The sequence below is a fragment of the Oncorhynchus tshawytscha genome, linkage group LG01, assembly GCF_018296145.1.
Source record: "Oncorhynchus tshawytscha isolate Ot180627B linkage group LG01, Otsh_v2.0, whole genome shotgun sequence".
Lineage (NCBI taxonomy): Eukaryota > Metazoa > Chordata > Actinopteri > Salmoniformes > Salmonidae > Oncorhynchus > Oncorhynchus tshawytscha.
Window position 1 is genome coordinate 53,408,260 of NC_056429.1, and position 24,267 is coordinate 53,432,526.

Genomic DNA, 24,267 nt, shown 5'->3' on the forward strand with positions numbered 1-24,267 from the left:
CACCGCAGGGTTTCGAAAATGATGCAAGCCTGCATTCCTTCCCCTCACTTGCGTTTGAATGGGGTCTGGGAGTAGAATGGATGCTAGGAAACAAACACCGAGCCAAGCGCAGCTCTGAGCATGATGGTCAGCATCATATTTGGACAAGTTAAGGGCCAAAGGAAACAGCTTGGAATGAGAGCTATGAAATCTCTGGCAACAGTGAGGAAAAGCAGTTCAGTAGTTTGAGAGGAGTCAGGGGTATGGGAAGGGTGGGCTGAGCTTTCTGAAGATCCTGGTAAGATGATCTGATTTGGAGATGGGAGGGGGGTTACCTAACACTGGATTGGCCGGCGTGCTGCTGTCCTCCTGGTTATGCAATAATGACATACAGGTAACTGCCAAAATAATGGAAACTCGAGTCTGAAAAAAGTATGCACTCATGACTGTAAGTCGCTCTGCATAAGAGTGTCTGCTAAAGTGATTTGTTTTATTTAACCTTTAACTAGGCAAGTCTAAAATGACTAAATGACAAAAATGTAAATGTAAAATGTGTAAATGAGGATTCTGGCAGCTCGGATACGGTGTGGGGTGCATTTCCTTGGCATGATTTACAGTACCAGTCAAAGGTTTAGACACACCAACTCATTCAAGGGTTTTTCTTTATTTTTTTACTCATTTCTACATTGTAGAATAATAGTGAAGACATCAAAACTGTGAAATAACACATAAGGAATCATGTAGTAACCAAAAAAGTGTTTAATAACAAATCAAAATCGATTTTATATTTTAGATTCTTCAAAGTAGTCACCCTTTGCTTTGATGACAGCTTTGCACCCTCTTGGCATTCTCTCAACCAGCATCACCTGGAATGCTTTTCCAACAGTCTTGAAGGAGTTCCCACATGCTGAGCACTTGTTGGCTGCTTTTCGTTCACTCTGCGGTCCAAATCATCCCAAACCATCTCAATTGGGTTGAGGTCGAGTGATTGTGGAGGCCAGGTCATTTGCTGCAGCACTCCATCACTCTCCTTCTTGGTCAAATAGCCTTTACACACTCTGCTGGTGTGTTGGGTCATTGTCCCACTAAGAATAAACCAGATGGGATGGCGTATCGCTGCAGAATGCTGTGGTAGCCATGCTTGTTAAGTGTGCCCTGAATTCTAAATAAATCATTGACAGTGTCACCAGCAAAGCACCCCCACACCATCACACCTCCTCCTCTATGCTTCACAGTGGGAACTACACATGTCGAGATCATCTGTTCACCTACTCTGCGTCTCGCAAAGACACGGCGGTCGGAACCAAAACCAATTTGGACTCATCAGACCGGACAGATTTCCACCGTTCTAATGTCCATTACTCGTGTTTCTTGGCCCAAGCAAGTCTCTTCTTATTATTGGTGTCTTTTAGTAGTATTTTCTGTCAGCAATTCAACCATGAAGGCCTGATTCACACAATCTCCTCTGAACAGTTGATGTTGAGATGTGTCTGGTACTTTAACTCTGTGAAGCATTTATTTGGGCTGCAATTGATGAAACTGGTAACTCTAATAAACTTATCCTCTGCAGCAGAGGTAACTCTTGGTCTTCTGCCAGTTTCATCATATGTTTTTTGCAACTGCACTTTTGTATATGTGCAAGTTCTTGAAATTTTCCAGATTGACTGACCTTCATGTCTTAAAATAATGATGGACTGTTGTTTCTCTTTGCTTATTTGAGTTGTTCTTGCCATAATATGGACTTTGTCTTTTACCAAATAGGGCCTTCTTCTGTATACCACCCATACCTTGTCACAACACAACTGATTGGCTCAAATGCATTAAGGAAAGAAATTCCACAAATTACCTTTTTACAAGGCACACCTGTTAATTGAAATGCATTCCAGGTGACTACCTCATGAAGCTGGTTGATAGAATGCCATGAGGGTGTAAAGCTGTCATCAAGGCAAAGGGTGGCTACTTTGAAGAATCTCAAATATAAAATACATTTTAATGTAACACTTTTTTGGTTACTCCATGATTCCATATGTGTTATTTCATAGTTGTGATGTCTTCACTATTATTTTACAATGTAGAAAATAGTCAAAATAAAGAAAAACCCTTGAATGAGTAGGTGTGGCCAAACTTTGTGGACTGGTCCACTCAACCCCTTAGAGGGCAAGTAACACCAATACACAGCCATTTTAAGTGATCACCTTCAACCTATAATGAATCATTTCTATCCACAGGGCACGAGTGTTCAATTGTTTGATGAGCATGAAAACGATGTAAACCATATGCCATGACTGTCTCAGTCACCAGATCTCAACCCAATTGAACACATTTGGAAGAATCTGGAGTGGCGCCTCAGTGTTTTCCACCACTGTTCTAGATACATGTAGAAACTATGCCAAGGCGCATTGAAGCTGTTCTGGCGGCTCATGACAGCCCAACGCACAGCAGGCAGGGGTCAAATAAATCAACACTGACATGACTTCAAATGAATGAGAGCCATCCAGAAGGCTGGGGAGAGTAGAGCAACACAGCAGCACGCTAATATCAACTTAAATTGGGGGCAACGAGGTAGAAGTTTGACCTTTTTTTTTTTTTAGGGTGGATGAGAGTTCAGATTTCAATTCGATTAGCAGTTTTCTACTGAAAATCGTGAAAAGCAAGAGTTGAACAGTTCCACCATTTACAAAGTCAGCTGGTAGCAAATCACTGTGATAATGAGGAGAGTATGGCTATCATATGACCAGTGTGGCTAGTGGAGGACGAGTAGTTGAGTTACACTAGGTAACAGACTAACTAAGTTAAGCGAGGTGGTGAATGGTTGCATATAGTTACATAAAGGTAAACCTGGCTGGACCAGACTTGTATCACAGTAGTGGTGCTGACACACAGGTGAGAGCTAAACTACATCAAGTTAGTCAAAATTAATAGAAGTACATTGAAATATACACAAACCAGCCAGCGCACGTATTGCCTGTATATTTTATTTTATGTACATGTAAAAAAAAAAAAAAGTTTAAAAAAAAACTGAAAATAGCCAATAACATTGACCAATGTGGGCAACAGCAGACAGCCATGTAGCTCATCAAATACAGGAATTTCCTGACATCTGCTTCTATTTTAATCATAAACCAGGTGAAAGGGGGAGCTAGGCACTCTCCTTCCCCATTCTTCCTAAAGAGTCAATCAAAACCAAAGGGACTCAAAACGGAACAGAAATGCGACAGGAGCTCTGGGTAGTGTTCATTAGGGCTTGCAACAGAAAACTAAAATAAGGGATTTCTATTGGACAAGTCCAGGTAGTCCTTGCCCGTTTTCTTGTTTAGTGCCTACTGAACAACCCATGGTTCCTGCGGTCCCTCCCTTCCCCATACTTTCCAACAGTGCTGCTTTCAACTCCAAGGTCAATAAAGGTTGATCCTGCAGTCTCTCCCTCTCAGGACTGCAATCTGCAACCAGTATTGAGCATACAGAGTAGCCACCCATCCCCCCCCCACCCTTCACCAGCACACTCAAAGAGTTGAATTCACAGTATTCTTACAGCATTTTCAGGTGAATATAAAGCTTTAATTGATGGATAGGGTTTGACATTTGATCATTTTCTCCAGTGGAAACATTTGATGGAGCTGGGGCGAGTTGAAAGAATGTACAAATACACACCCGAGACATAAATGCAAGAATACAGTGTACACAACCACCCCTGAAAAGGTTCAATCTCTGGTGTCCCAAAACTTAAATTAAAAAAACTATTCTCCAAGGCCATGGATAGTCAACCGTGATATGAACTCCCGCTGCCTGGCAGTGCTGTAACTCCAGTTAGTGAAAGGACAATGAGCTTACAGCAGGCCACCAAGGTACAGATAAAGTGCTTTTTCTTTACATGACACATTAAATAATGAAAGTGAGTAGAAATTAACTTTGGGGATCTCTCAACAACAACCAATACATACCACACTTCTAAAGGTATTCAAACCCAAATGGAAGAGACAAATTTGAAAAAAAGTATAAATAACATTACGTCGACATATCCAACTAGCAATGCTGAAGAAGGCTACAAGGATGAATCACTGTGTAATAGAATAAACTACAGTACTATCTCTAGATGGAACAGTTTCACATTCTCATATTTGGAAAGTAAAGAACTTAGTGTACGACTTTTCACCAGAAATGCAGATATACATTTCCTGGTCTGTTCGGGAAGAAAGTGGGTGGGCTTCCAATGAGGATGGCACTGGGACTGAACAGACCTGACGAGGCCCTCTGACTGGTTGTCGTTGAACCACTTCACGACCAATCGGTCGAGAGGACGTTCACAAAAGCAGCAGTATGGAGATCTTAAGGAATTGTAGAAAGGTAAACTTAAATCGTTATGGATAATAAATGGTTACAGATAATAAATACATTCTGATTTGTAGTGTGTTGCTATTCAGTTTCTACTGATATGGTTAAAAATAAAAAATTATTGAATAATTGTTCCTTGTAGTCCATGAGATGCCTCAAACTGGCATTTCTTGCTCCCTTATCCAGTCAACAACACTCCACCTGGGTGGCCATTTTCCTCCAGCCATGTGGGAGGGGAGGGCAGGGGGGGGCGCTGTATAAATAGTGACCCTAGCAACTGCACACGCTTCCTTTCTCTCCTGGGGAGTCAGATTTCCGTGAAGCCTTTGAAAGGAGACTATTCTTCAGTCTTCAGACTCTACAGAGAGAGAGACAGATGGGAGAGGGAGCAAATAATAGTTAGGCAAATAATGGCAGTATGGTTTCCAATGGAGGGACATTCTAACTACAGGCCTAGACTTTGCACTGGAGCAGTTATGCATGTTTACAGAAAAGATGGATTCTCACTTGACCATTCAAGATATGCAACATTTCTAACTGAACCCTTTCAGAAGTCACTCTTGAGCAGTGGTGGAAAAAGTACCCCATTTTCATACTTGAGTAAAAGTAAAGATACCTTAAAAGAAAATCACTCAAGTAAAAGCCACCAAGTAAAATACTACTTGAGTAAATGTATGTTATTAAACGTACTTAAGTATCAAAAGTAAAAGTATAAATCATATCCGTATATATTAAGCAAACCAGTCTCGATTTTCTTGTTTTTTTTATTTATTTGATTTTTGATAGCCAGGGGCACGCTCCAACACTCACAGACATAATTTACAAATGAAGCTGTTGTGTGTAGTGAGTTCGCCAGAACAGAGCCAGTGTCCTGCTAAGCATTCAAAATGTAACGAGTTCTTTTGGGTGTCGAAAATGCAAGGAGTAAAAAGTACATTATTTTCTTTTGGAATGTAGTAGAATAGTCAAAAATATTAATAGTAAAGTACACATACCCCCCCAAAAAACTTAAGTAGTACTTAAAAGTATTTTTACACCACTGCTCAAGTAATGAACAATGTATTCCAGACACTTTACAGCCAGATCTCTGGACAGCTGACGTGGCAAAACTATTTATGAGTTACGAAAAGAATGGCATTCTCAAAAAGAGTCTGGTGTGCATTATGAACATAGTTCAGTTCAGGTGTACCTTCACCACGGCAAACAGTGGCCCTGGGAGCTGTCTGGCAGTGTCATATCACCCTAAGACAATATTTAACCTAGGTGTAGGTGAACGGCCTAGTGCTTGGCTACATGGGATCTGATTCCACACACCTATCAACAAAAGAATACCAAGGGAACAAGGGCTTGTGCTTTCGATCTATATGATCAGGCCTAATGTTTTATGACAACTATTGCTAGGCAGACAGAGACCAAATCATAAGTCCCTGGGTTCAGTCAACCAAAATGATTCAAGTAAGATTATTTTACCATACAAGGGTGAGGTGAGCAACAACTTAGTTTAGGCATTAAAAAGAGAGGATGTATTCTGAGTGATGATTTGAATGAGCTCAGAGCCCAAACCATTGTCCAGCATGTAGCATTAATCCAAGGTACCGGACTACTGTGTATTTAGCGATCAAACTCAAATTGTCTGAGTGTTGTGGACTCACCTACGTTTCGCAGTGAGAGGTGAGTAGAGAGGTGATCTCAGGGCTCATGTGGCCCACGGCCTTGGCAGCTTCCACAATGGCTCGTCGGTACATCCCTTTCTTCTTGCGGTTGAACCGCGACCTGAAAAACTCCCGGAAGGGAGAGAGTTTGGCAACGGAGAGCTGGGAGGTAGTGGGTGAGCCAAACCAGGCCACCTTAGCCTCTGGCCACTGGGCTTCGCAGTTAACGGACTCCTCTTTGCGGCTGCCACTGATGCTGAGCACCCTTGCCGGCCACCAGGGGAACCCATGGATCTTCCCCCACACCACGTCTCCCACGGCCACCGCATGGCCCTCCTCCGTCACACACTTGGTCATGCTGCGCGTGTGCAGGCGCACGGTGAGTGGCGGCACAGTCTTGTTGTCGTCTCGCGAGAGCGACGAGGAAGACACGGAGGAGATGTGCTCTCCGGGAGCCAGGTCGCACATCTCCGGGGGCGTGCCGTCTGAGGTGAAGGATTTTGATTCGTCCAAGCTATCGGTGCTGCACACAGACAGGCTGGAGGAGTCCGCCTTCCTCTTGCGGAAGTTGATGAGCAGCGTGAGGTCACTGTGGCCTCGGTCGGCCTCCTCTCCAGAGCTCCCCGACCACAACTCCATGGGAGTCTTCTCCTCAGAGTCCTCCGAGTGGGGCAGGGGACCAGGGACTGGCACCCTGGGGCCTTTCTTCCTCGACCCCTCTACCAGCTCCGCCTCGTACACCGTCAGGCTGTCCTCTCCGTCCCCCAGGGTCGTCACGCGGATCTTTGGGGAGGGGAGGTCCAGGCCGGCCGTTAGGGGCCTGGGGAGCTTGAGTTTGGGAATGGACACGGTCAGGCCCGTCCTGGTGGCGTCCAAGATGTGGCGCTGCTCCTGAGTCTGGGTTAGGGTGGTGGGCTCAGGCACTTTGCCCTGGTGGTCTCTCAGGCCGTTCTGCATCAGCTGCTTGGGGCAGAAAGGCTTGACGGAGCCGTGGACCCGAGCTGGGATCTTCATGACCTCAACCTTGGCTTGCGGAGTGCTGTACGAAATCTTGATGACTGGGCTGTGGGGAATGATGTCTACTGCAGGGAACTTTGGATCGTCATCCCTTTTGTCCTTCCGGAGCCGCTTGCTGTCGTAGCCAGTGGGGCCATTCTCCCGTCTCTTGTTGTTATCCTTGGTGGCGTCTGCGTCCTCTTTCCTGGCCAACTTGACGGACCCCTCGTCGCTGTATAGCGCATTCTCTTTCCTAGACGTCTTGGTGGCGGGCATCCCGTCTTTACTGTCTTCGTCACTGTTCAGCGTGTTCTTACACTTCTCGCACAACACCTGCCGGGGGCGGAGCCTGATAGTGCTCATGGTCATCTGCCCGGGCTCTCGGGTCCGCCTCTTCTTCCTCTTGATTGTTCGCGGTGGTGGCTGGGGTACCCATTGACCATAGCTGTGGCGGACCCATATGGGTGGAGGGAAGGGAGCACCTTCAAAATAAGGAGGGTATGGAGCCTGCCCGGCAGGCACTGGTGTGGGCAGAGGGGCAGGGAGATGAGCACCTGGTGGATCATTCTCAGGGAGCGTGTTTTCATCCTTTGGTCTATGATGTGAAGACTGGCTGGGAAGTTTAGTAACTGGCTCCTCTGTCAGGACTTCAGGGATTTCACAACCAGGTTTGAATGCAGGGCATTTCACTGGCTTTGTTGTGACATCTGGTAGGCAGAAAAGCCCAGTCCTATAAGAAAACAGTGAAAATAAATACTTTAGTATGTTTTGTAGCTTCTGAGTGTTTGCATCTAATCGTGATAAAGTCAAATTGTTTGCACTCAACATTCACATTGTGAAATAAAGCAGGAATGTCAACTCCTCACTGAGTTCCTGTTCAAGACCATTAACTCAACAAAATCTATGAGCAACAGATGCACTCCTTTGACCCTGTCAGAGCACTTATGAAAGCCCTTATGGTTGCAACACTTCAGTTTGTATAGAAGACACAAATCAGACAACAGATGCTAATTGCTACTTACAACAGATGTTAATGCTGTGAACAAGCTAATTTACAAAACCCACTTCCATTTTCCTAATCAGTGTAGTTCATATCCCAATTACTTCAATACCATAAAAAAAGGCAACATCAAAAAAGATTTTCCTTTGTTAGAACATTGCACTTTCTACTGGATTGGGGGTTGGGAGACAGAAAGCAAGCAGGTTGTTGTCTAGCTATCCTATAGCCTGCCCTCCAGCCGTGTGCTACAAACTGAAAGAGCTGGAGTGTGTTTTTTTTCCTGTAAATTCACATGTTCCTTTCCATTCCAGTGGACCTGCAGATGTAACACATCCAAGCCAGGATTCTCAAAGGAACCCTTTGAAAGGTAGCTGACAGTAGCAACATGGCTGTGCTCTGCTGTCAGAGACAGCAGACAAAGAGACTACAGGAAACCCAGGAGCCCCCCTCCACTCCATCTGACTGAACAAAAACAATCCCATGAATCACTCGGGACCAAGAGAGCCAGGGGATTCACTTGTTTCCATATCAGTGTCTGCTGGGAGCTTGTATGTTATGAGAATATTAATTAAAGCACATTTAGGAAGCCGAAAGGCGTTTCCCCATGAGCAGCTATTAGCACCTTAAAATAAAGCGGCTCGGCGAGGCCCGTTTCCTGTGGTTTGGGGGAAGACCTTTAAAAAGGCCCTTATTGAGAAACAAAATCTCAGCCGTCGCGAAGGTTTAAACAGGAGGTACAGTCCTGGCCTAGGCTGTGTACAAGGTCATAGCGGTTAACCGGCCATGACTCAAACACTTGCCATTTAATCTTGTATACATCATAACCAAATAAAGTGATCCTGCTAAAAAAAGTAAAAGACATGGAAACTAGAGACACAATGAAGGGAAATGAAGAACTCGCATTTTGACACGACAAGGCGAAATAGGCCTGTATGCCAAACCACTGTTCTTTGTTTAAGCCACAGGGGAAGGTGAATCTCAGGGCATTTGGAGTGATCGATCACATGAATATGTAGGCCTACTGACAGGAAAAGCCATTAAGAGTAAAAACAAATAAACACAGTAAAATATAAAAGGTGCACTCACTGCAACTGTACTAGTGCAACACAAGGCCAGAACATGTGACTAGAGTCCTGGTGTGACACACTGCATGCCCCATATTAATACCAATCATTCAAAGAAAATGTTATACCTTAGGCTACCCATTGTTAACACCCTATACATAAGCCTAAATGTGATTTCTAGCCAACATTGTCTACTCTAGTTCACCCTTTGTCAAGCACAAAGTAGGCCTATAACCTAGTTTTACTGGTGTCTAACCTCCTTGGTAACTCAACGAGTGCCATCTTTAACAGCTGTATAATCTCTTATTTTTTGTTTCAGGTCAATCATTTATAACAAAAATATATACTTAATTGTATCATTATTAAGGGTAGAATTCTATGACTGAGTTTCAACCTAGGCCTACAGTAAAAGCACCAGAAGTCGCCTAAATTATTAATGGTGTTTATGCCCATCACCTTACACAGGCCTAGCTATTAAAACATGATGTAGGTAGATCGATGAATTATAAGAATGCATATACAAAAGTGTAATATGAGAAAGGGTGTTTCAGCAAGGCCTGTCATAGTTGGATACATTGTAGCCAGTCTAAATCTAGACAACAGTAAACTGGCTTGATAGCTAAGCTAACAATGAGGTATGAAGGTACCCACAAATATATGTATAACTAACCCCTGTCTGTGGTACCCACGTAGGCATAATTTTTCTTGAAATGCTCATCGCATGTTACTTTCAGTTTTTATTTGATTTACTTTATCCAAGTTTCATAGTAATGATACACGTGTTTATATGCTATTAATACATGTTGGCTGTAAAAGTGAGCAAAACAAATAGTTAACGTTAGCTGGCTAACTAGCTAGCTAAATCGCCTTGGAGTCTTTTGTATGAAGGCCCATGTAGCTACCTAGCTAGTTTAGCCAGCTAACGTTAGCTAGATAATTACTTTGTGATAAATGTATCAAATTATTCGAAAAAAATAACTTACTTTTTGTTGCAATCGAGTAATATCCCCATGTAGCTCCTTTCTTGATAGGTTAGCGTAACCACTAGTGTATCGTTAACTATTTGATCGATAGTAACAGGAATCTGAGAGCCGGCCCGCAGCTCGTCGGCCACAGCCTCCATATTTTCCGGCGTGAGATGTCCGGCTTGGCGGTACTCGATCGCGGCCGCGGGAGCCACGATCGCCTCGGTTAAAGATGCTACTCCCCTTCTACTTTCGAGCACGGGAGGCTACACCAGGGCACGAAATGATCAACCCCCACATAGTCAATTACAACAGTTCTGCCACTGATGACATCACACAAGAAGAACAGAGGAGAGAAACCTTTTTAAATTGCCTCTCTGTCTTGCTTGAAATTATATCATTTGGCTTTCAGTTTATTAACTCTAATGTAGCCACAATTCAGAAAATATAGCTATTTCATCATTAGCTATACTCTAGCTAAAAGCCATGTCTCCTCTGCTGGTTTGCAGACAATACATCCACCCTTCTTGGAATGACGAATGCATGATTTTTTTCGTATTTATTTGTATATTTTCTATTATCTTCTCTTCAAGGACATTTGTATCGTGCCATTCCCAATTAAATATAGGCTACCCTCTTTAACTTTGCTGATTTACATGCATCACCCCACCCCCATCTTTACTGTCTGTCTGTACTCTGTATCCAAGAAATAGGTCATTTAGGCTATAGCGTATACATGATCAGTCACTGTATAGCTTATTTATAGATGCAGGCACCTGAAATACAGTGACCTATTAGGCTATATATGGCACTATATTGACTTGAAGAATTCGTTTTTTTGGGGGGGGGGGGACACAAGCACTTTATAAATACTATATAATGTCGTGTCAAATCAAATTTGTCACGTATACATATTAGCAGATGTTAAAGCAGGTGCAGCGAAATGCTTATGTTTCAAGCTCCAGTAGTGCCAAACAGTACAATTCTAATACACAAATATTGTATTAGAATAAGTTAAAAACAAAAAAATAAGAACGAGCAATATCAGAACTAGCAATGTCAGAGTCCGGGAAATATTCTGTGTATAGACAGTATGGACCAAGATTATTATAGTAAATTAAAACTGAAACAAAAACGAATCATGAAAAAACTATTTAGTAAACTGACATATAAATACACAACCCCGTTTGAAAAGCTTTAAAGCTATACTGAAACGTATCTTTGACTCCAAAACTAACAACAAATAAATAAAACCCATCATGAATTATGTTCAGTTTAAGTTGTTTTACCTCACAATTTTGGGCAAAAATGTAATGGGGTTTGGTTTTCAAGTTTCTTCTTCTAATGGGGTGTCTGCATCTCGCAAGTCATATTGAGATTGACTTCAATTAAAAAAGGTAGACTGAGCTAGATTGACATTCTTTTGTAATTTAGCTGACACTCTCATCCATAGCAATTTACAAGAGAAATTAGGTTTAAATGCCTTGCTTAGAGCAGATCGACAGATTTTTCACTTAGTCGGCTCGGGGATTCGAATCAGGGACCTTTAGGTTACTGGCCCAACACTCTTAACCAAGTATGGGTAGCTGCAGCCCAATATGGTGACCGAAAATGGGCGACTGAGTGTGTCGAAAGCAGTGGGTGTATGGAAAGCGAATCAGCTAATTAGGCAGATTGTTGCCACTCAAGACCGTTTTGCGTGGCTGTTTGGGCTGCACAACGAGTCGATAAGCCGTCGACCGGTGTTGTGCCTGCTGACATGAAGTGCCTCCTTCCTACTAATTAAAGAAAAAAAAATCATGGTAGTGTCGCCGGCAATAGTTACGTGGCAATTGTTTTCCTGACACGTGATTTTATTTCAGGTAGGTTAGCTGCATACACAATAAATAACTAATATTGATAACCATCTAGATGTCACCTTGATACATACAGTCTACTACTCAATGGGGAGTGCATAATATATGCCATTTAGCTTCTTTAAAAAAAAGTCATTTAGGTAAAGTCATTTAGCAGACTACAAGCGACTTACAGTCATGGCTGCATACATTTTACATATGGATGGTTGCGGGAATCGAACCCACTACCCATGATCTACAACATTAACACTGGGGCAGTGCCCTTAGCTCCCGATTGACATACACTACCGCCCGGCAACGGCGTGGGAAGTAGCTAACTACCTAGTCGCCAATATCAGGGTGACAGTCACAGTAAACACACGCATACAAGACAATAAGCAACAGTTCACCCTTCATCGATACTTTATCATAAATAAACAATCCTCAGTTTTATAATTGAAAATGTACAATTATTTGTGTTAAACTAACAGCCCACTCAGCACGTGAAGTCCACGGACGTCGAATTATGGGTGATATCAGGTCTGTCCGTCGTGGCTGCTATTTCACCCAAAAATAGATCATCCCAAATGGGCTAGGTTTAGTCCGTCCTTGGTTTAAATTTAGCCGAAGATCAGCCTGACCGCTCAGCAAAGGGGAGACCAACTCCATATTACTGCCCATGATTTCGAGATGTTCAACGAACACATACTTTTGGTCATTTAGTGTAGTTAGCAAACCAGCTAGCTATGCGTTCCTGCCTTGTTTACTAGCTAGGTAATTTAGCATCTGACTGCAGGTAACTTTACCCAGAGTAGCTAACGTTAACTGCTAGAGAAAAATAGTTCGCTAACGTTTGCTATCTAGTTACATACTGTAACTAACACGCACACAATGACTAGATAAGCATTCAGTTGTTAAATTGTGCACCCATAAGATTACAAGCCGTTTTCAGTCATATTCTACCAATGTCAAAACATCTAACAACTTGACAAATTCAATTTGTCTAAAAGACATTCCTATTTTGTGGTTATTTCCATGAAGCCACCATAATTGAATCAATAGGCTATGGGTTTTGCAGTAAGATTATTTTTGTTGATCTCATATTTCCAAGGAGCACAGCAAGCTAGGCTGCCAAAACAGTCTCCACTCTTCTGGGAAGGCTTTCCACTAGATGTTGGAACATTGCTGCGGGGACTTGCTTCCATTCAGCCATGAGCATTTTAGTGAGGTTGGGCAGTGATGTTGGGCGATTAGGCCTGGCTCGCAGTCAGCATTCCAATTCATCCCAAAGGTGTTCGATGGGGTTGAAGTCAGGGCTCTTTGGGGGCCAGTCAAGTTCTCGACAAACCATTTCTGTAGGGACCTCGCTTTGTGCACGGGGGGCATTGTCATGCTGAAACAGGAAAGGGCCTTCCCCAAACTGTTGCCACAAAGTTGGAGGTACAGAATCGTCTAGAATGTCATTGTATGCTGTAGCATAAAGATATCCCTTCACTGGAACTAAGGGGGCTAGCCCAAACCATTATTCCTCCTCCACCAAACGTTACAGTTGGCACTATGCATTGGGGCAGGTAGCCTTCTCCTGGGATCCACCAAACCCAGATTCATTCATTGGACTGCCAGATGGGTAAGTGTGATTCAACGCTCCAGAGAACGCGTTTCCACTGCTCCAGAGTCCACTGGCAGCAAGCTTTACACCTCTCCAGCCGACGCTTGGGATTGTGCATGGTTATCTTAGGCTTGTGTGCGGCTGCTCGGCCATGGAAACCCATTTCATGAAGCTCCCGACGAACAGTTCTTGTGCTGACGTTGTTTCTAGAGGCAGTGTTGCAACCGAGGACAGACGATTTTATGCGCTACGCACTTCAGCATTCGGCGGTCCCGTTCTGTGAACTTGAGTGGCCTACCACTTTGTGGCTGAGTCGTTGTTGCTCCTAGACATTTCCACTTCACAATAACATCACTTACAGTTCACCAGAGCAGCTCTAGCAGGACAGAAATTTGACGAACTGACTTGTTGGAAAGGTGGCATCCTATGAAGGTGCCACGTTGAAAGTCACCAAGCTCTTCAGTAAGGCCATTCTACTGCTAATGTTTGTCTATGGAGATTGCATGGCTGTGTGCTTGGTGTGGCCGACATCACCGAATCCAATTTTTTAAAATGTTATATCCGTGTAACGGGTGTGGCTGAAATAGCCAAATCCACTAATTTGAAGGGGTGTCCACATTCTTTTGTTATATACATTACCAGTCAAAAATTGGACACAGCTACTCATTCAAGGGTTTTCTTTATTTTTACTATTTTCTACATTGATGTCTTCACTACTATTCTACAAACTATGAATAACACTTATGGAATCATGTAGTAACCAAAAAAGTGTTAAACAAATCAAAATATATTTTATATTTGAGATTCTTCAAAGTAGCCACCCTTTGCCTTGGCATTCTCTTAACCAGCTTCACCTGGAATGATTTTCCAAAAGTTTTGAAGGAATTCCCACATATGCTGAGCACTTGATGGCTGCTTTTCCTTCACTCTGCGGTCCAACTCATCCCAAACCATCTCAATTGGAGTGAAATAGCACTTACACAGCCTGGAGATGTGTTGGGTCATTGTCCTTTTGAAAAACAAATGATAGTCCCACAAATCACAAACCAGATATGATGGCGTATCGCTGCAGAATGCTGTGGTAGCCATGCTGGTTAAGTGTGCCTTGAACTCAAAATAAATCACTGACAGTGTCACCACCATACATGCGGAGCTCATCCGTTCACCTACTCTCCGTCTCACAAAGACACGGCAGTTGGAACCAAAATTCTCAAATTTGGAATCATCAGACCAAAAGGACAAACTTCCATTGGTCTAATGTCCATTGCTCATGTTTCTTGGCCCAAGCAAGTCTCTTCTTATTATTGGTGTCCTTTAGTAGTGTTTTTTTTGCAGCAATTGGACCATGAAGGCCTGATTCAGTCAGTATCATGTGAACAGTTGATGTTGATATGTCTCTGTTACTTGAACTCTGTGAAGCATTTATTTGGTCCTCATGAGATCCAGTTTCACCGTAGCGCTTGATGGTTTTTGCGAATGCACTTTTCCTGATTGACTGACTATGTCTTAAAGTACTGATGGACTATCGTTTCTCTTTGCTTATTTGAGCTGTTTATGCATTTCTCTTTGCTTATTTGAGCTGTCCTTGCCATAATATGGACTTGGTATTTTTACCAAATAGGGCTATTTTTCTGCATACCAACCCTACCATGTCACAACACAACTGATTGGCTCAAACGTATTAAGAAGGAAAGAAATTCCACAAATTAACTTTTAACAAGGCACACCTGTTCAGTGAAATGCATTCCAGGTGACTACCTCATGAAGCTGGTTGAGAGAATGCTAAGAGTGTGCAAAGCTGTTATTAAGGCAAAGGGTGGGTACTTTGTGTTTAACACTTTCTTGGTTACTACATGATTCCATATGTGTTATTTCATGTCTTCACTATTATTCTACAATCTACAACTTTTGACTAGTACTGTAAGTTGTGCTTCCGTGAGATTGTATAGCCAGCATGAAGCCCGGCCCTTTAACCGGCACATGGGGCTCTGGCAATGGGTGACGTAATTCCCTGTTTGCCAAACGTAGGGGCACTGTTGCCACAGTAATGTTTTTGGGTAGGGGCGTACTGGTCACTCAGACCCGTGCCAAGGCCCCTCGCTCAGGGGGTTACACTAAGCAAAGTGCTCAGGGGACTGCTGCTTCTTCTTCAGATATGCACGCAAACCCTGTTTCCTTCACTCCCTCCAACTCCAGGAACTGAAAATAGGATCGAGGTTGCCAAAGCACCGGGGGAAAGCTAGTACGTTTCACTCACTGGAAGTTTCACTAGCTTTTTAGCATAAGCTAGCCCCTTGGACCGCAGCACGGCCCGTTTAGAATAATCAAGCTACTTAATGCTACGTATACTAAACAAGAGAGCTACCCCAGCAACTCCACCCTGGGGAGGCAGGAATAGCTAGTAATAGCTAGCTCGCCTCTGTGAGTTAGCCAACTTGGCTAGCATATTATGCAGCGCTCATTTAGCTAGCCTGGTCTTGAAATATCACGTAGAAACGGATCACCAAGGTGGGACCAGGTCCTTCATCAACAAGTCTGGGAAGATGGGCAAGAGATGTTTGACCGAAGCGGCGGGGGTACCCACCAAACCTGGCCTTCCACTCTATTTGAGTAGCCTTCCGTAACCAGCGACAGAGTGCACAGGAGCTGAGTTGGGCGCAGGCAGCCACCGCATAACCCACGCCCAGGCAGACAAGACATTTGCTCTGACAATCCATCTCCGCTTCCTGCACCTCGGTCTCAGCCAAGATACCGGCATCCGGGAAAGGAAAGTCGCCATCGGTAATTCCAAGCTTCCTCAAGAATGCTAGACATCTTTCCAGGGAGTTTGTACACAGTACGTGGCAATGCGCACACTGACTGGTTCGAGCGAGGGCCACCTGAGTGTGCTCCAAGCCAGACAAACTACACGAGACAAACTACACATAGATCCTATCTTACAGAGAAACCGCATGACTGGGGGCATGATCTCGACCCTGAATCCAGTTTAGCCATCGTCGTCTGTTAATTTACTTAGCCATCTTACTCATTGCACCAGCAAATTGAAGAATAACAAATCGTTTGTGATTAGAAACAAGTACAACCTTTAGGGGTTGAGTATGCATCATCCAGGGGGTGAGCATGCTCTACCACTATGGGACAGTTTATTTGGCACAATATAAGCCAGTCTCGTTTTCAAATTGTTTGTTTTAATAGTTTGAATCGTTCACACTGAAGTGAACAGTGGAATAATTTAAGAAATGAATCCAAGCCTCACACATATCACCTGTGGAAGTGGAGGCCCTTGGCTGCACATGGATTTCTTGTCAGGCGTGATTGTAGATCCTTCAACCGAAGTCGCAAGAGTGCGACTCCCCATAGTATGTTGTTTTTACTCGAAGACTGGAGTTGGAAAACACTGTGCTAAATGGTAGCAGGTTGAACAGGCCGTGGCTCGGTTGGCTGAGGTCCTTGATGATCTTCTTGGCCTTCCTGTGACTCCGGGTGCTGTAGATATCCTGGAGGGCAGGCAGTGTGCCCCCGGTGATGTGTTGGCGATGCATTGGGCTAACCGCACCACCCTCTGGAGAGCCTTGCGGTTGTGGGCAGTGCAGTTGCCATACCAGGTGGTGATACAGAGCGACAGAATGCTCTCAATGGTGCATCTGTTGAAGTTTTTGAGGGTCTTAGGGGCCAAGCCAAATTTCTTCAGCCTCCAGATGCAAAACATGCGCTGTTGCGCCTTCTTCACAACTGTGTCAGTGTCGATGGTCCATTTCAGGTCCTCAGTAATGTGCATGCCGAGGAAGTTGAAGCTATTGACCCTCTACACGGCCCCGTCGATGTGGATGGGGGCGTGCTCTCTCTGCTGTCTCCTGTTGTCCATAATCAGCTCCTTAGTTTTGTTGACTTTGAGGGAGAGTTTATTTTCCTAGCACCGCTCCGCCAGGGCTCTCACCTACTCCCTGTAGGCCATCTCGTCGTTGTTGATAATCAGGTCTAGCACTGTTGTGTCGTTGATTGAATATGTCGGTAAACACTCCAGCCAGCTGGTCTGCAAATGCTCTGAAGATGCGGCTTGGGATGCCGTCTGGGCCGGCAGCCTTGCGAAGGTTAACACGCTTGAATGTCTTACGTCGGCCACGGAGATCAGGAGCATACAGTCCTAGTGAGCTGCAGGGGCCCACGTGTGTGTGTATGTATGAGAGACATAGAGTAGCAGGGTATAGCATCATACGTAAATTAAGAACACTTCATGGTGGTCAAGTAAGAATATGAAATGTTTATTGATGAATGGGTATTGGATACCATTGTGAATGAGGAAACTGTGTTTGTAGAGTGCTATAATTCCATACTACCCTCTCCTGTACTTCTATTTTTACATGCAATGTAAATTATTTTAATATTGCAACAATATTAGCAGTAGGGCTACACACTCAAAAATACTTTCACCTGTCATAGCAGAGTTATCCCCAGTAAACACGATGAATCGATACTTGATGTCTCACAGCGAGTTCTGACTGCAACTTCTTGGCCTGAAACAGAAGCAAAAAAAGAAAAAACACACAATGAAAGAAAAACCCACATATTCATTCAATTCCTGGGCCTTCTTTGTCATTGAGCACTGAAAATTATTGACTTGTTGATTAACCATCTGTAAGAGGATCTACAGATGGAAAATCCGGACTATCCAAATAAAGTGTGACCTACAGTAGAAAAGTAACATACTTCCTCCATATCTTGTCTTGCAGCTTTAATCTCCTCTTGGCCAGTGCCCCTGGGCCTCCTTCATCATCTGAACATGGCTCCTGATACGCTGCTTCAACTCCCTGTCTCAGTCCACCCTGAGGTCACAATGGTCAAGGGTCAAATGAACTACCAATCCACAAACTAAAGATGACCTTAGTTATGTACCACTATATGTGGTTGTCATTATCATCTTAGCATGTAAAATACTGGGGTGTACTCTTAGCATGTAAAATACTGGGGTTTAATTCATTAAAACAATCAGCTGAACAAAAGTATTTCACAGAGGGGACAAAATATATGCTATGAACAAAAGAGATGGCTGTACAAGCACCCTCTTTCCACTAGATGTCTCTGAACATCTTTGAATTATCTGCCATTGGTTCTGTTGGTGGTTCTGTTGGTGTTAGTAGCTGCCCACTGGGCACAGAAGTCAATGGAATGTCTATTCCACGTAGGTTCAACGTAATTTTGTTGAAACGCTGTGGAAACGATGTTGAATCAACCAGTGTGTGCCCAGTGGGTTATTGCAACAGTGTAACTATCGAGTAGACCTGTTAGTTACATCATACCAGGCTTCCACGTGTACAGGAACAATCTCTATCTCTGGATCCTCTTTGGTAGGGGGTTGATGGTTTTGACCCCACCACTACATAGAGACATCGGTACATGTAACATGAAAATAGATTCTATAGAAAGCTGGTATTTTCTTTATATAACCGAAACTGTGAGTTTATAGTAAGTTAAGGATAGATTACAGGACATTCAGTGACTACTATCCTGGCACATTGCTGAAGAGGTTAGATATTAGATATACAGCTATGTTTAAATCATTTAGATTAGACTGTAAGACTGTAAACTCTCCTTCCAGACTCACATCAACCATCTCTAATCCAAAGTTAAATCTAGAATTGGCTTCCTATTTCACAACAAAGCATCCTTCACGCATGCTGCCAAACATAACCTTGTAAAACTGACCATCCTACCGATCATCGACTTCGGCGATGTCATTTACAAAATAGCCTCCAATACCCTACTCAATCAATTGGATGCAGTCTATCACAGTGCCATCCGTTTTGTCACCAAAGCCCCATACACTACCCACCACTGCGACCTGTACGCTCTCGTTGGCTGGCCCTTGCTTCATACTCGTCGCCAAACCCACTGGCTCCGGGTAATCTACAAGACCCTGCTAGGTAAAGTCCCCCCTTATCTCAGCTCGCTGGTCACCATAGCAGCATCCACCTGTAGCATGCGCTCCAGCAGGTATATCTCTCTGGTCACCCCCAAAACCAATTCTTCCTTTGGCCGCCTCTCCTTCCAGTTCTCTGCTGCCAATGACTGGAACGAACTACAAAAATCTCTGAAACTGGAATCTCCCTCACTAGCTTTAAGCACCAGCTGTCAGAGCAGTTCACAGATTACTGCACCTGTACATAGCCCATCTATAATTTAGCCCAAACAACTACCTCTCTCCCTAATGTATTTATTTATTTTGCTCCTTTGCACCCCATTATTTCTATCTCTACTTTGCACATTCTTCCACTGCAAATCTACCATTCCAGTGTTTTACTTGCTATATTGTATTTACTTCGCCACCATGGCCTTTTTTTTGCCTTTACCTCCCTTATCTCACCTCATTTGCTCACATTGTATATAGACTTATTTTTCTACTGTATTATTGACTGTATGTTTGTTTTACTCCATGTGTAAGTCTGTGCTGTTGTATGTGTCGAACTGCTTTGCTTTATCTTGGGCAGGTCGCAATTGTAAATGAGAACTTTTTCTCAACTTGCCTACCTGATTAAATGAAGGTGAAATAAATTAAAGAAATTGGTGAACTAAGTTCTAACTTCCATTTGCCAAAGTCGGATTTATTTAGCTATTTACAGCTAAGAGACAATTTACTGAAACACCCAAACTGGGTCAAAATGAAGAGTGAGCCCTCTCCCATAGAAACACACCTAATCAATGCTCAGAAAAGTGCAACAAATAGTAAAACAAAAACAAATCTATTCCAATCTATTGCCGCCATGACACAGAACAATACTCTGCAAACTAGGTGCAAGTGGGAATCTGAACTTGGGGAGAACATTGAAAAGGAAACTCGGGAGGCAGTCTGTAGGAATGCTCATACCATTACACACTCAACCATATGGAGAGGATATCTATGGGAAATTATTAGTAGGTACTTTCTAACTCCAGACAAAATGGTGAACATAAGACCAGAAACAACCAGTGAATGCTGGAGAAAATGTGGGGAATTGCTCGCAAACTACATACATATTATTTTGGTCTTGTACTAGAATAATAACACTCTGGAATTATGTTTTGGACTTTGTAAATCATGTATTTAAATGCTGTTTCCACCACCTTTATAATGAATTGCTGTGCTTTAAACCTATGCTTGAAAAATAATACAAATCTATGTATAAAAATATGTATATACAGTGCCTTGCGAAAGTATTCGGCCCCCTTGAACTTTGCGACCTTTTGCCACATTTCAGGCTTCAAACATAAAGATATAAAACTGTATTTTTTTGTGAATAATCAACAACAAGTGGGACACAATCATGAAGTGGAACGACATTTATTGGATATTTCAAACTTTTTTAACAAATCCAAAAACTGAAAAATTGGGCGTGCAAAATTATTCAGCCCCTTTACTTTCAGTGCAGCAAACTCTCTCCAGAAGTTCAGTGAGGATCTCTGAATGATCCAATGTTGACCTAAATGACTAATGATGATAAATACAATCCACCTGTGTGTAATCAAGTCTCCGTATAAATGCACCTGCACTGTGATAGTCTCAGAGGTCCGTTAAAAGCGCAGAGAGCATCATGAAGAAGAAGGAACACACCAGGCAGGTCCGAGATACTGTTGTGAAGAAGTTTAAAGCCGGATTTGGATACAAAAAGATTTCCCAAGCTTTAAACATCCCAAGGAGCACTGTGCAAGCGATAATATTGAAATGGAAGGAGTATCAGACCACTGCAAATCTACCAAGACCTGGCCGTCCCTCTAAACTTTTAGCTCATACAAGGAGAAGACTGATCAGAGATGCAGCCAAGAGGCCCATGATCACTCTGGATGAACTGCAGAGATCTACAGCTGAGGTGGGAGACTCTGTCCATAGGACAACAATCAGTCGTATATTGCACAAATCTGGCCTTTATGGAAGAGTGGCAAGAAGAAAGCCATTTCTTAAAGATATCCATAAAAAGTGTTGTTTAAAGTTTGCCACAAGCCACCTGGGAGACACACCAAACATGTGGAAGAAGGTGCTCTGGTCAGATGAAACCAAAATTGAACTTTTTGGCAACAATGCAAAACGTTATGTTTGGCGTAAAGCAACACAGCTCATCACCCTGAACACACCATCCCCACTGTCAAACATGGTGGTGGCAGCATCATGGTTTGGGCCTGCTTTTCTTCAGCAGGGACAGGGAAGATGGTTAAAATTGATGGGAAGATGGATGGAGCCAAATACAGGACCATTCTGGAAGAAAACCTGATGGAGTCTGCAAAAGACCTGAGACTGGGACGGAGATTTGTCTTCCAACAAGACAATGATCCAAAACATAAAGCAAAATCTACAATGGAATGGTTCAAAAATAAACATATCCAGGTGTTAGAATGGCCAAGTCAAAGTCCAGACCTGAATCCAATCGAGAATCTGTGGAAAGAACTGAAAACTGCTGTTCACAAATGCTCTCCATCCAACCTCACTGAGCTCGAGCTGTTTTGCAAGGAGGAATGGGAAAAAAATTCAGTCTCTCGATGTGCAAAACTGATAGAGACATACCCCAAGCGACTTACAGCTGTAATCGCAGCAAAAGGTGGCGCTACAAAGTATTAACTTAAGGGGGCTGAATAATTTTGCACGCCCAATTTTTCCGTTTTTGATTTGTTAAAAAAGTTTGAAATATCCAATAAATGTTGTTCCACTTCATGATTGTGTCCCACTTGTTGTTGATTCTTCACAAAAAATACAGTTTTATATCTTTATGTTTGAAGCCTGAAATGTGGCAAAAGGTCGCAAAGTTCAAGGGGGCCGAATACTTTCGCAAGGCACTGTACAGCAATGGGTTGCTTTGAGTGACAGGGCATCACTATACCCTGGTGCTGTTGAGTGACAGGGCATCACAATACTCTGGTTCTGGTAAGTTGTGGTTCGTACTGAAGTGGGGGGAGTGGGACCTAATGTTCATCATGCATCATGATGTTACACTTGCTATTATATTAGTCTGCTGCTGTGTTTGTATGTTTCTGACTGTGTGTGTGCTAGCGTTTTGTGGAATGGTGTGTTTACCTGCTGTGTGGGGTGGGGGGGGGTGCCTCCCTGGCGACATCTGACTGCAGGATGACTGACTGCATACTGGAGGCACAGTGTTCCATCGCTAGCTAGGCCTGTCACTATATCCAACCTGGACAGCTTCAGCTTAGTGTCTGCAAAGCCTGCACAGCTATCTTTTTCAACGTCTGCTCACCCAGAATGGAAACAAGGACTCAAGTCAGTCTCTTTCTGTCCACTTCTCCCAGACAGTTTCCTTAGAACAAGAACAGAACTGAAAGCATTCTTCTAATTCTAATTTTCTCTTTCCAGTGACTGAAACCCTTTCCTCAGACTGGTGTTATGTTGCCCTCTTCTGGTTGAGAAGTGTACTTCAGGTATGTGAAAAAAATAGTGGATTACAAAACAGGCATACCTCCCCTCTCATATGTCTCTCACACCTTTCTTGCTTGTGTTCTAAGATGTTCCTCTCCTGCATGGTCCTAGCATGAGTACGTCATTTCTTGAGGAGCTCTTGGTCTCTAAGGGACAAAGAAAGGCAGGGGCCATACAAAGCACAGTGAGGATTCAAGTACCCTATAAACACTGATCTAAAGTTTAATCTTGTTTAGGTTATGATTGTGGAAAAGCTGCTCTTAGATCTTTCTGCATTTCTTTACCTACCCCTTATTGGCATTGTCATTGGCTTTTTGCGGCACATAATATTGATCCCTCCCTTTCTGGGATTTCATCGAACACCAATTTGACACAATACACCCCTGCTTTCTGAAACTGCAAGGAGAGTGAAAGTTATCTCGCACCCGTGGTATTACATAGTTGGCAGGCAACTATATACGGTATGTCAGTGGAGGCTGGTGGGAAGAACTGTAGGAGGACGGGCTCATTGTAATGACTGGAATGGAATAAATGGAACGGTATCAAACATATGGAAACCACTTGTTTGACTCTGTTCCATTTACACCATTCCAATGAGCCCATCCTATACCTCCTTCCACCAGCCTCAACTGCTGTAAGTAATTCACATGATTTGAAAGGCCACAAAAGCAGTAGGGAGTCAAAGGAGGTAAACTGATGTGAGATACTTCTGCTTGGGATCTGTAAAATCAAACAGTAATAACTTACTTCCTACTTTGTTCATTGCAGCCAGTCTTCTCTCCCTCTGACCTCTTCCAGTACTGCATGTCAAACGGAGGGAGCTCTGGAAATATATTTCCACTGGTAATCTCTTTCTTTCTGACAAATAAATGAATCGAAAGAAAATGTTTCATTTTTTATTGCTCTCAGAAGGACCGTGTCCCTGCAGAGCCTGGGCGAATTTATCGCTAGGCCTTCTCCTCAAAGACTGTCATAAAAATACTTACACTGTCCATGCTGTATTTTCCACCTCTATAGCCTATTAGTCTAGAATGGCTCCCTCTCCTTGTCTCCTTTCCTTCACTGCATTGAATTCCCCAGAGAAGGCATCCAACATATTGCTTTCACCCATCATTGCTTTCCTCGTAACCCATACTGACCACTGCACTGAACATAGTGGTCAATCTGGTTAACCAATTCCGGAGAGGACACTAAACTACTGAGTCCTCCCCCTAGATCTGCAGTTACCAGACGCCTGTCATTTCTCCCATAAGAGACGATTAACCTTTTTGACTTTTACCTTTTAATGACGGGCAGGGGGTGTGTCAGCCCTCTGCTGCTCTAGGGAAGCGTAAAAGAGAGAGACCATAGCCAAACTCAGCTCTGTCCATTTGGACAGGTTCTCTGAACCTCTGCTGCTCGTCTTCATACACCACCTCTTCACAGAGGTCCAAACTGGACT

The 24,267-nt window shown here is 43.3% G+C and overlaps 1 protein-coding gene and 1 long non-coding RNA gene across 3 annotated transcripts; both read right to left on the reverse strand.

The window, feature by feature from the left end:
• Nucleotides 1–2,938: 2,938 nt before the first annotated feature.
• pwwp2b (PWWP domain containing 2B) lies at nucleotides 2,939–10,651 on the reverse strand. Of its 2 annotated transcripts, none has more exons than XM_024424974.2 (3): nucleotides 10,007–10,651; nucleotides 5,968–7,689; nucleotides 2,939–4,669 (listed from the first exon to the last, which is right to left on the reverse strand). In XM_024424974.2, exons 1-3 carry the CDS (start codon nucleotides 10,144–10,146, stop codon nucleotides 4,663–4,665), a joined length of 1,869 nt encoding a protein of 622 aa, XP_024280742.1. In that variant the 5' UTR covers nucleotides 10,147–10,651; the 3' UTR covers nucleotides 2,939–4,662. The 2 variants fall into 2 exon arrangements, with proteins under 2 accessions (XP_024280742.1, XP_024280752.1); XM_024424984.2 differs by having other exon boundaries at nucleotides 5,964–7,689.
• A 12,143-nt stretch (nucleotides 10,652–22,794) lies between these two features.
• LOC121847465 lies at nucleotides 22,795–23,667 on the reverse strand. The gene is made up of 3 exons (XR_006084325.1): nucleotides 23,574–23,667; nucleotides 23,115–23,222; nucleotides 22,795–22,972 (listed from the first exon to the last, which is right to left on the reverse strand). It is a non-coding gene; the product is annotated as an uncharacterized LOC121847465 (long non-coding RNA).
• Nucleotides 23,668–24,267: the final 600 nt, after the last annotated feature.